Source organism: Ochotona curzoniae, unplaced genomic scaffold, assembly GCF_017591425.1.
Source record: "Ochotona curzoniae isolate NIBS_2020 unplaced genomic scaffold, NIBS_Ocur_1.0 contig_4064, whole genome shotgun sequence".
NCBI lineage: Eukaryota > Metazoa > Chordata > Mammalia > Lagomorpha > Ochotonidae > Ochotona > Ochotona curzoniae.
The window spans coordinates 3644048-3655931 of NW_024466107.1; the positions used below are offsets into that span (position 1 = coordinate 3644048).

Sequence of the window (11884 nt, forward strand, 5' to 3'; positions counted from 1 at the left end):
CCCGGGGCCCAAGAATCTTGGCATGTACCTCCAAAGCATCCCATCACCCTGCACTTCCGTTCTCTCCTGGGCACACACCACGAGGGTTAGCAGGCATCCTTATCTTCCACTTTAACAGTGATTGGCAGTGGGTGCTTAAGAAATGCGAGTGAATGAACTGAAAAGTCTGTGAATGGTGGCAGTGTTGCTTTAAAAACAGACTGTGCAAAACATAGCCATTCCAACAAGGAGAGGTGAAACCACTCCCGCAGGACTTGAAAGAGAAAGGACAGTGAAAGCTCTTGTGAATCAACCCCCTTTTTTTTCATCCTGAGCACTGGCTCTTACTAAAAAGTGAAGTATGGACATAAGTTAGTCTTCAGGAATTCTTCCTATTTGCTTCCCACTGTCTTGGCCCTTATTTATCAGCTCTTGGCTTCTAAGTGAGCAGCCCAGGGGTCCCCCTCAGGTACAGCAGTGGAAGAGTCCCCACTATCCCAGCAAAGGGCTCCTGAGCAGACTCCCATTGGGGGTTGCCATGATCCACAAGCACGCTTTTGGCTCGACCCCTGGATCCGCAGCAGTGGCCCAGCAGGCAGTGCAGCCCAGCCCGCCTCTGTCCCAACTCACTCGGTGCGCTTGGGTCCTGTGTACACCTTCTTCAGGATCACCAGTCCATGCAGTCTGTGGAAACACAGAGACACCTTCCCGAAGCCACCGCCGTCCAGGTCCTCCTTCTCCAGCAAGTCGCTGGACTTCATCTTAATGTCATCGAGAGACATGGCTGCTGTGTTCCTGACGCTCACACCACCTCAAACACACCACTGTAGCCCCTGATCTCAGTGATGTGTCCTGTAAACAAAGACATCTCAGAATGGAAAAAAAAAAGAAAGAGTGTGATTCAAAAGACGGATATATTTCCACCGCCTGCCCGGTGGCCCTTTGTTTGGGGGATACAATCTCCAAGTTGAGTTGCTTTTCCCATTTCTATGATTCCAAGAGACTGAGATTGCTAGCTTTCATTTCTACCAACACAGGGCATCAGGAAATGCTCCAGGCTACAAGGAACCCATTCACAAATGTGTTCACCTGCAGGGCTGTGTTCTGTGGAACAGAGAACTCTGGGGCAGAAAAGAGGCAGGCACTGGATAAGGGGCAGAGGACTTAGTGCACTGTCAACCTGGCCATGCAGACATCAGGGCTTAGCCCACCAGGGACAAGAGCTGTGTTCAAGGTTTGCAAGAAGGTCAGAACAGACTGCCACTGGACCAGCAGCCTTCAGTGACAGGGCACACTGTAGTGGCCACGACAAAAAAACATTTGTCATGGCCAACACACATGGACCTTTTTTTAATGGGGCAGTGCCATGGTGTTTCAGCCTAAGCCTCTGCTTGTGGCACGGGCTTCCCACATGGATCCCAGTTTTAGTTCCAGCTGCTCCACTTCTGATGCAGCTCCCTGCTTCTGGCCTGGAAAAGCAGTGGAGGATGGCCCAAAGCCTTCAGTCCCTGCACCCCTGTGGGAGACCTGGAAAAAGCTGCTGGCTCCTGGTTTTAGATTGGCTCAGCTCCCACCATTGCAGCCATGTGAGAATGAACCAGCGGATGGAATATCTCTTTCTCTCTGTAACTCTGTCCTTCAAATAAAAATAAAATAAATCTTAAAGAAAAAGTTTCTATGTGAAATTATCTTGAAATAGACTTGCGCTTATAGATTTAAGAAAATCAAAGGATTCCTCAACCGAGAACCTGTATTAGAAAGTGTTAGATTTGCCAACCACCAGCGAAAGAATAAATCAGCTGAACATATGAAAAGAACTTAGATGGCCTTTATTTCAGGGACCCACGGTCACGGACTTCCCTTCCCCGTGCAGCAGAAAGGAGACGGGAAGATGTGGGCTACAGAGGAAGAAGAGACGGGGAAGGGGCTTTTTAAATTCTCCTTGACATGGAAGCCAAAATGGGGGTCGCCTCAACCCTGACTGGTGAGGGGATATGGGTCTGTGCCCCTCAATGGAGCAACGGTGGTCTCACAGCTTGAGGGGCCTGCCAGAATTCCACCATCCGTTCAGGGTCTGGTTGGAAGCAAACTCTGCCCTCCTCCGGTTACCATGGCAGCCATCAGAAAGCAGTTGTAGGCTGATAACATCTTAAGGTTTATAAAACATAAAGCTGGGTCATTCAGTATTCCCACAAACAAAACCTAATGTAACACGATCTTCCATTGTAAAGTCATAAAGCACACAGGAAAAAAAAAATGTGCTAATTTGCTACGGGCTGACTCAGCTGAGTCAACTGGAAAGCAACTGGAATTCTGACACCCTGCTGGAGGAACGATGAAATCATACACGTGCTGTGGGGAATATCTGGTTGTTTCTTCTAAAACTGAACGCACGCTGATTACGATCGAGCACTTCCAATTCCAAGGAAAGGGACCAAGAGACTGGCACAGTGTTCAGAGGAGTCCCCATCTGGAAAGGCCTGTCTATCAGCAGGACTGTAAATAGCCTGTTCTCTTCACACAGCGTAACAGCGCTCAGCAACAAAGAGGGGCTGGCCTATGGACGCATGGCACAGAGGAGCCACGGTAACAACACTCAGTGGAAGGTGCCTTCTATACAAGAACACCTGCGGGGCCTGGTGGCTAAAGTCCCTGCTTGTGGCCTGGGAAAGCAGTAGAGGATGGCCCAAAGCCTTGGGACCCTGCACCTGCATGGGAGATGCAGAAGAACATCCAGCTTCCTGGCTTCGGATCAGCACAGCTCTGGCCAATGTGGCCACTTGGGGAGTGAATCACTGGATGGAAGATATCCCTTCTCTCTCTCCTTCTCTCTGTATATCTGTCTTTCTAAAAAAAAAAAGAAGTAGGAAAGAAAGAAAAAACTTTGGACAAAGTGCTTCTACTGTATTAAGTTATTAAGCATGGTAAGTAATCTGGAGATGATTTAAAGTACACTGGGAGGATTGCAGGCTAAGGGCCAGCTTTATGCCATTTTACACAGAATGAGCATCTGTGGATTTTGGTGACATGGTGCCCTGGAATCAATGAAGTATAGATACCAAGGGGCAGCTGAGCACTCAGGAACTGCAGTAAAATTAAGAGCCAGAAAAAAAGTCCGGGGGCTGACACTGTGGCATAGCACGTTAAGTAGTCACCTGTAACAACAGCATCCCATGTAGGTGGAATTCAATCCCCACCTGCTCAACTTCTGATCCAGCTCCCTGCTGTGCTTCTGGGAAAGCAGTGGAAGATGGCCCAACTTCCTGGGTCCCCACCAACCACTTGAACACAAAAAAAGAAGCTCCCAGATCTTGGCTTTGGTCTGACCCAGCACTGGCCATTATGACAATTGGGGCAGTGTCTGTCTCTCCCTCTCTCTATAACTCTGCCTTTCAAATAAAGATGAAATATATCTTTAGGTGGAAAAGTCTGTAAATATTTTGAACTCTACTAAGCACGGTGGAGTAATCAGGGGGGTGTTTACTGGTACCTGCCAGCTACTTAGAAAGGTACTGCAAGAGTCAGTGAGAACACACAGGAGACAGACAGCAGTGTGATACACCAAGCAGAAAAAATGATAACCACAGCACCTGTGTGAGTTCACTGTCAAGTATTTTAATTCTACAATTGGTTTAATATTTTTCATAATAAAATGTTGGAAGATACAGTTTTTTTTTTTTAAGAACCTGGGGGAAGAGTTTCTGAAAATGCCCAGGCCACGCACCATCTTGTCCACAGGCCTGCCTGGGGAGGCACAGCAAGCAATCCTTAACCTCTTGCACAAAGGCTGCGGGCAGCCCTGCCCCGCCCCTGGCAAGGCCCACACGTCACACAACGGCCTGGACCCGAGGGTTATCTTCCGTGTGCCACAAGGCAAACATGGGGAAGCACCCTGGAGACATGAGCACATCCTGGGAGGGTGCAGTGGGGCTGGAGCTGACATCAGGAGCCATGGCGTCAGCTCAGAGCCCCTCTGTAATTCCTTAGCCCCGTGACTTTGTGGAAGTTACTGAAGTTTCAATTTCCTCCCCTGCCAAGGGAAATGATAATGACAGCCTCACAGGACTGCCTAAGATTGTGTGAGAGGGGCCAGCATGGTGGTTAGCAGTTAAGCCTCCACCTACGGCACCAGCATCCCGTGCGGGCACAGGTATGTGTTCTGGCTACTCCGCTTTCAATCCAGATCCCTGTTAATGCACCTGGGAAAGCAGTAGAGGATGGCTCAAGACCTTGTGCGGGAGACCTGAAAGAAGCTCCTGGCTCCCAGCCTCGGACCAGCCCAGCTCTGGCCACTGCGGCTGCTGGGAAGTGAATGAACAAGTAGCAAATTCTTATTCTCCCTCTCTATATGACTCTAATTTTCAAGCCAAATAAATCAATCTTTACAAAGATAGAGATTGGGAGGATCCAGATGGTAGAATAGAGTTATGACACGTTTAAACAGAGAAACATTAGCCAGTGTGAAGCAGAGAGGGCACATTCCAGGAAATGGGAGAGGGCAGAATGACAGTAGAGGGGTACCCAGAGACTGACAGACAAGCAGACACAAAGGTGTGGAGTTGCAGTGACCAACACCAAGGCAGCATTCAGCGAGCTGCGATCTGAACTCACTGGCAGCCAGAACTCCAGCAGCAACCGGGTGGGAAAGGGCGTTCATGAGCGGCTCGGGAGGTGAACCCAGGCGAAGAACTGCCTGTCCTATTGGTCTATTTGATTAGAACAGAAGCAGAGACAGAGCGACAGGTCCCAGATGGGTGGTGCGGGAACAGAGTAGATTTCATAGCCCACTTTGTCCTCTAGAGCCAAACTGGGCATCATTTTGTATAGGGAGGCAAAGGCTATGGACTGTACTGTGCATGCACTGAGCTGGGAGTGAACTCATTTCTGGCTCAGTGAACTGCAACAATGTGGCATCCTACGGGTTTCACCCAAGATAGGTCCAGGTAGCCCTCAAACCTAACGGTCAACAGGTTCTGGCAAGATCAGCACCACCAACAACCTAGTTATATAGGACACCTGGTGTCTTCCTAATCCTGGGAACTGCTCTAGCAGGTTGTGGGAGAAAGGTTGTACAGACAACAGTGCAGCCTCAGCACAAAACCACAGAAAGTGGAAAGTGGTAACCCAGGAGGCAGGGCTATGGAGATCATGGTGGAAGTATAACGTAAGAACCCAGACCTGGAACTCGCTGGACGGAGTGGCACAAGTGACTGCAAATAGCCATGTACCAACTGCAATAAGTAAAAACAAACTGCAGACCTGTGGGTGACACAGCTTAGAAACCTGCACCAAAAGAGAAGACTCTGCTAACCAGAAGTGCAATGATCAAGAGCAAAAGAGACAAAGGCTCAATGAATATTATTGAAGACTTCCCTGCAAAGGAGAAAAACCCTATGCCAACTTCAGAGTTAACTGAGAAAGACATTGAGAAAATGGGCGATACAGAATTCAAAACACTTGTTATAAAACTTCTTATAACATAATACAGGAATTCAAGGAATTTAAGGAATATGTCACACAGGAAATAAATCAAATGAAAGCTGATATATCACAAATGAAGAATATAGTGGAGCAAAGTAAAAGAACAATGGAGAGTCTCCAAAATAGAATGAATGAAGCAGAAGAATCTTAGAATTGAAAGATGTTTCCTGTCACCAGAGAAAACAAACAAAAAGCTGGAAGCAGAGCTGGGTCAAGCTAAAAGAAGGATTCAAGAACTGAATATACTCCTAACAGGCCAAATATAAGAGTTATGGGAGTCTCAGAAGGTGCAGAAAGAGAAGCTGGGATTAAAGGTGTATTTAATGAAATAATAAGGGAAAACTTCCCTAATTAGATAAAGAATTGGGAAATTCTTTCTTAATACTCCCAACAGGGCTGACCAAAACTAATCTTTACCATGACACATATCAAGCTGTTTTCAATCGAACATAAGGAAGAAGATCCTAAATATGCATGTGAAAAAAAAAATCAATGGACATACAGAGGAATGGCAATCAGACTCACAGGAGACCTCTCACAGGATACTCTACAGGCAAGAAGAGAATGAAGCAACATATTCCAGATTCTAAAAGAAAAAAAATGTTGGCCCAGGATAACATACCCAGTAAAGTTTCCCTTTTTCTGAAAATGAAATAAAATTCTTCCACAGTAAAAAAAAGTTAAAAGAATATGCCTCTTCCAAGCCTGCCCTACAAATGATACTTAAAGATGTTCTCTTGACAAAGAGGAACAGCACCCACCAAATGTGAAGAATATCCCAGTAAAATAACAACAGAAGACATCAATTAACAACCGATTGCTAAAATGACAGGACAAAATTACCACCTATTCATATTAACTGTGAATGTAAGTGACTTAAACTCATCAATCAAACATCATAGATGAGTAGGCTGGATTAAAAAAACAAAACCCATCTATTTGTTTCCCACAGAAGACATATCTCACCAACAAAGATCAGCAGAAACTAAATCTAATGGATTTTGATTTTTTAAATTTACTTCCATCTCTTCAAAACATTTTCTCCCTCATTAAATTCTTCACTGACTCATAGATCATACACTAGCATCACTTGCTTCAAGAAGGTTCTTGATCTTTTTTTTTCATTTCTTCAGTGACACATTAGTTATTCAGTAGTTTGTTATTTAACTTCATGGACTTTTTAATTTCTTCTTTCTGTTGTTGATTTTGTTTTGTGGCTTTTCATTCAAGGGGATGTACAGTAACTGTGTAATGGAGACTATCATATCCAGATGTGAGGATACAATGCAGCATGCATCTCTACTTCCAGATCAAAGATGGACTTCCAATAAAAGTGTTAATTATATCCAGACAATAGGATGCTGGACTCTGCCATTGTCCGTTGTTGCAATGCTGGACATATGACCGTTTATGAAATTATACTATAGTAATAATATAGAGGAACTCGAAGGAGGGGATTTGGAAAGGGGTTAAGGGAAATCCCAAAGCCTATGGAACTGTATCATAAAATGATAATAATTAAAAAATTTAAACATAGAGATTGTGTAAGAACAAATCTGTGAAGTGTGCTTGTTGCCTGCTCCATGGTGACTGGCTTGGCCCACGCACATCTACCCAAGCTGGGTCTGTCCACTGGACTTTAAGAGCACTCTGCCCTGCCGGTTTCTACCCAGCAAGCTTTATGATGGTAAAAGGGGGGAGGGAGGCACACAAACAACCTCCTGTCAGGCCTACTCCTCACCCACTTCAGACCCACACCATCTTCCCCCATCTCATGGGGCAATCTGCTCTGCCCTCCTGTGCCGCCTTTTCCAGACACATTCTTCTCCCAAATTCTTGCCTGGCTGGAAGCTGTCCACTTCTCGGGTTTCAGCAGAATGCCACTCCTGGGGGAGGGGGGAGAAGCCATCCTAAACTTTCTCATTAAATGCTTTCACATGCCCTGTACTTCGCTGAGAGTTCAGATTGCTATCATCTGAGAGTGATTTCTATTGAAGCTCGCAGAAGACAGATAATGTCATAGAGGGCAGGAAGTGTCTTAGACACTATGCCCAGCGCCCACTGAGGAACACACATGGCAGTGGAACGGGAAGTGGGCATTTGTCCTCGTAGCTGAGTGTCTTAGACATTGTGCCTGGCGCCCACCAAGGTACACACATGGCAGTGGAACGGGAAGTGGGCACTTGTCCTCATAGCAGAATGTCTTAGACATTGTGCCCAGCGCTTACTGAGGCACGTACTTGGCAGTGGAACGGGAAATTCTTCAAAATGAGGGCATAGTCAAGAATATTGCATCACCATTCCAAAATACTTTCAGAAAGCTGGCCTATAACAACAGTGTATGTACACACACACACACACACACACACACACACACGAGGGATCTTCAGGAGGCTCATGGAAAGACGTATGGTGCAAAAAGATGCACAGATCTCAAAATGATGGCATCAAAATGAACTTGTATTAACTTTATATGCCAAGTATGAAAAGAACTTCAGCTGAAACTTTAAGAAGGATGCTCTCTACTAGAGCAACATGAATTTTACTATTAAAAACATCAGATCTGAGATGAAGCTTGGGTGAAAGAATCGTGAAATTGTTGGTGCCTCACCAAAAGCTTATGGGGACAATGTCCCAACATGGATAACATGTTTTCAGAATGGACAAGATGATTTTGAACATGAGGCCTGCAGTAGCACACCCTCCTCATCAACTCATAAGGAAAAAGAACTCATCTTATTCACACTCTGAAGATGATCTCTGTAGGATACTGTGACCCTAGAAGGTCAGCGAGCACAGGATTACAGTTGATTGGATAATATTTGTATGATAACAACCAAATGGATACCTTTTGTATAACTGATTGGATATCATTTGTATAAGAACAATTGAGTGGACAGTATGTGAATGAAAACACTTGGTAGAATATACAAAACAAAAGGAGTTCCAAACAAGAATATAGAAACAGTTGATGGGTTTTGTTGATGAGCTCAATACTTCCTCCCTCACCCTATATGACCCTCAGTGTATAAAGTCTGATGCCACTAATAAACTTTGGCTTTTGACCATCAGTCAGGGTCCACGCGTGTTATTATCGGCTCCATGCAACAAGTCCATCGCTGTGGGACAGCGACAGATCTCCACTGTAGAAATAGCAGCCAGCATCACAGCCATCTCATTAGCTCAGCTCAACAACAATGACTGAAAATGAAAGTGGAGCAAAGCCTTCCGTTGTGTGGGTGCCCAAACCGTCTGGCCCAGATCAGCTGAGCTTTCAACAGACCTTTACAAGGCGGACTGAGAGCTTGAAGCATTCCTCCCAATATCTGTGACAGGACATGAAACGTGGCTTCACCAAGATGATTCAGAGGCCAAAGCACAGCCAGAAGAGCGGCTACCAAGGGCGGAAGCCGTCAAGGCAACATGAGCAGGCAAGGGTGTCTGTGGATGCTCAAGACTTACTGAACTTCTGCAGGGTAGAACAGGAACATCACACACAAGGAGAGAAACACCAGGGAAAGCCTTAGCAGACAGACCTTCTCCAGCACAACCACCTGCCTGCTCACTCCTCCCACCAAATGAGGGCAGTTTCCTGAAAGCTTCAAGGAAACTTACACCGATTTACTTCAACTCATTTCTTCCTTTGTTTTGAAAGGACACTCATTTCTCTTCAGTTAGCGATGGACAGAAGACAACACTGACTTAGCCACATTCTTAGGTCCCTCAGTTCTTTAGGGATGGACTGCATGGCAGGCATCATCACTTACAAACATTATTTCCAACTTAATGAGAAATAAAGTGTAAGGGAGGCAGTGTATCTGAGCGCTGGTTCTACTCCAAGTCCCTGCCAGTGTGCCTGTGAAGCAGCAGACGACGATCCCAGTGCTCCAGTCCACGAGGGAGCTGTCAGCTTTTGTCTTCCGCTCTGGTTTGGACGGGGCATGTTCCCCAACAGCCCATGTGATAAACACTGGGTCCCCAGGGACTTTAGTTCACAGTATTAAAAGAGCAGAAATTCAAGTCAATTATGGTGTGTAAGGTGGGACCTTCAGAGCTGATTAGCTGGGTTGAGCTGCTGGGATAGAGCTATTCTGTTGATTAAATCCTTACTGCTTCAGAGAACATGTGGACAGAGACCAAATGGCTCCCCCTTGCTCCCTCTATGCCAGCTCCAGGCTTGGCTAGCAAGAACACAATTACCAACAATTAAAAAAAAAAAATGAGGCCTGCCCAATCTTGAATGGTGAACCTACAAAACTACGAGCCAAAAATTACTCCATCTTTGCTCCACAAGCAGCTTGTTGCAGGCACCTCATTGTAGTAACAAAATGCCGACTACCGCATGCCGCTTGTTTCTTGCTAGTGAAATTGTGGTTCCACTCGAAAATCGAATGTGACCACAAGGACTGCTCCAAGGTTCCTCGACTGTAACAGCCTCGTCCTCTGCCCAGATAAACAAGGACTCTGAGCAAGGAAGAGGAGACGAACAAGATTGCAACAGAATCCAATCAAGCATTAGCATTTATATTAGCATAATATAAGTCTGAAACGTTAAGTTTACTATTATCTCAATTTAAAAATGAAGAAACTAAGATTAGGAATTGAATGATTCACTTAAAGGGGCCAGACTCTGGAAACTTCACTTCTGTCCTTTTATTCCAACTTCCAGTGTCAGGCTACTTCCCTAGATACAAATAATCTGTCTACAAAAATCCAGATGCAAGGACCCAATCTTACTGCTTTGCTCACCTATACTGAAAATGCTACAGTCAGAAATACAGGGCATATACAGGTAAAACTTTCAGAATATATGAAAAAATACGGGTCAAAGTCAGTATTCTGGGGCTAGTATTATGGCAAAACACGTTAAGCTGCTAACTGCGTTGCTGTAAGCCCATATCCAGTGCAGGTTTGACTCTTGAATGATCCACTTCTAATCCAACTCTGTTAATATTTTTTGCGAAAGCAGTGGAAGATGGCCCAAGTGCTAGGGTTCTTACTACACATGTCAGAGAACCAGCTGTTATCCCAGGCTCCTGGCTACGACCCGGCCTAGTCCTGGGACACCTGTGTCATTTGGGAAGTAAAGCAATGGAAAAGCAATCTGTCTCTCTCCCTTTCAAATAAATACTTAAAAAATCAATATCCTACACACATATAATATCATCAATCATATCTGACAATATTCAACCGAATCATACAAGGCTAACTGTTTTTCTAACTCCCAAATAATATTTGTGGTATTAACATCTTACGGGATAGCAAGTACCACACAGTAGCTTGCCCAGTTTTGAAGTCGATGTTGACAGTAGACTACAGGAATTTTTTTAACACCTATAATTCTCAACACTTACTATATCCGAGGTTCAAAATATTGAAGACAGAATAATAACGAAGAGTTCTTTATCATTACTAATGATGAAGGTACACGCCAAATTTCACCTTTTCAAGCCTCCCTTTCTTTCTGCCTGGGGAAGAGCTGCAACATCCCACATTTCTAAGTGACCACCATTTCCGCCTTCCTGGTGGGGTACAGAACGCAAAGTTCGCAGCCCGCCCGGACTTCTCCATGACTCAGTGACCGCACAGTCACCAGCGGAGTGTCCCGCTGTGAATCCTGCTGACGGAGGCCGCGTCATCCCTCCTGACCAAGTCAGGGGGACAGGAAGCCACCTCAGCAGGCTTCCTGCAGCACGGCCGCGCTCCAGGCTCCCGCACAGGACCTCGCCGCACTTCCGGGAAGGGCGCGGCCCCGCCCCCAGCCCCGCCCCCGGCCCCGCCCCTCCCGGGAAGCCCCTTCGGCCGCCCTCGGCGCAGAAGCAGCGCGCGGCCATTCGCTTTCGTTTTCGCGGCCCACTTCCCGAGGTCGGGGGGCCGAGGGCAGAAGCGGCGACGGGCGAGCGCCGAGGACGCGCCCGGGCGCCGCGGCCGAGGCGGGCCGAGCCGGGGACGGGCGTCCGGGCCCCGCCGAGCTGTGGGGAAGCGCGGCCGGCGCTCGGCGGGGCGGCGGAGCGGCCGTCCCGCCCGCGGCCCCCGCACAGGCCCCGCGGCCCCGCACAGGCCCCGCGCCCTCTCACCGGCTGCCGGCGGCTCCGCGTCCCCCCGAGTCCGCCCGCGTGCACCGCCGCACGGCTGCCGCACGGCTGCCGCCCGCCGCGCTCCGGGAATCGGCTGTCCGGCGGCCGCCTCGGAGCGAGGGCGGGGACGGCGGGCCGAGCCTCCGCCCCTGCTCCCGCGGCGCGGCCCGCGGTTGGCGGCGCCCTGGCCGGAGGCGGGCCGGCCCGCGCCTCAGCCCGGCCGGGAGTCGGAGGCAGGCGAGCGGGGAGAGGCACGTGGAGTCCGCCCCCTCGCAGCTGGGTGCTCTGACAGCCCCGACGGGGTGCCACCCCGAACGGGCCGAGCTGTTTGTGCTGTGCAAAGCGGT

The 11884-nt window shown here is 47.6% G+C and overlaps 1 protein-coding gene across 4 annotated transcripts in view; it reads right to left on the reverse strand.

Annotated features, from left to right (window-relative positions):
* LOC121159053 (receptor-interacting serine/threonine-protein kinase 1-like) overlaps positions 1-11622 on the reverse strand; it is a 37581-nt gene extending 25959 nt beyond the window's left edge. For 2 of the 4 annotated variants that reach the window (XM_040984089.1, XM_040984088.1), the window contains exon 1: positions 610-1418. In XM_040984089.1, the coding sequence (XP_040840023.1) occupies positions 610-761 (152 nt within the window). In that variant the 5' untranslated portion in view covers positions 762-1418. Of the gene's footprint in view, positions 1-609; positions 1419-10814; positions 11155-11537 lie in introns of those variants that run through there. The other 2 variants (XM_040984086.1, XM_040984087.1) reach the window with 2 other exon arrangements.
* Between the last annotated feature and the right edge of the window lie 262 nt (positions 11623-11884).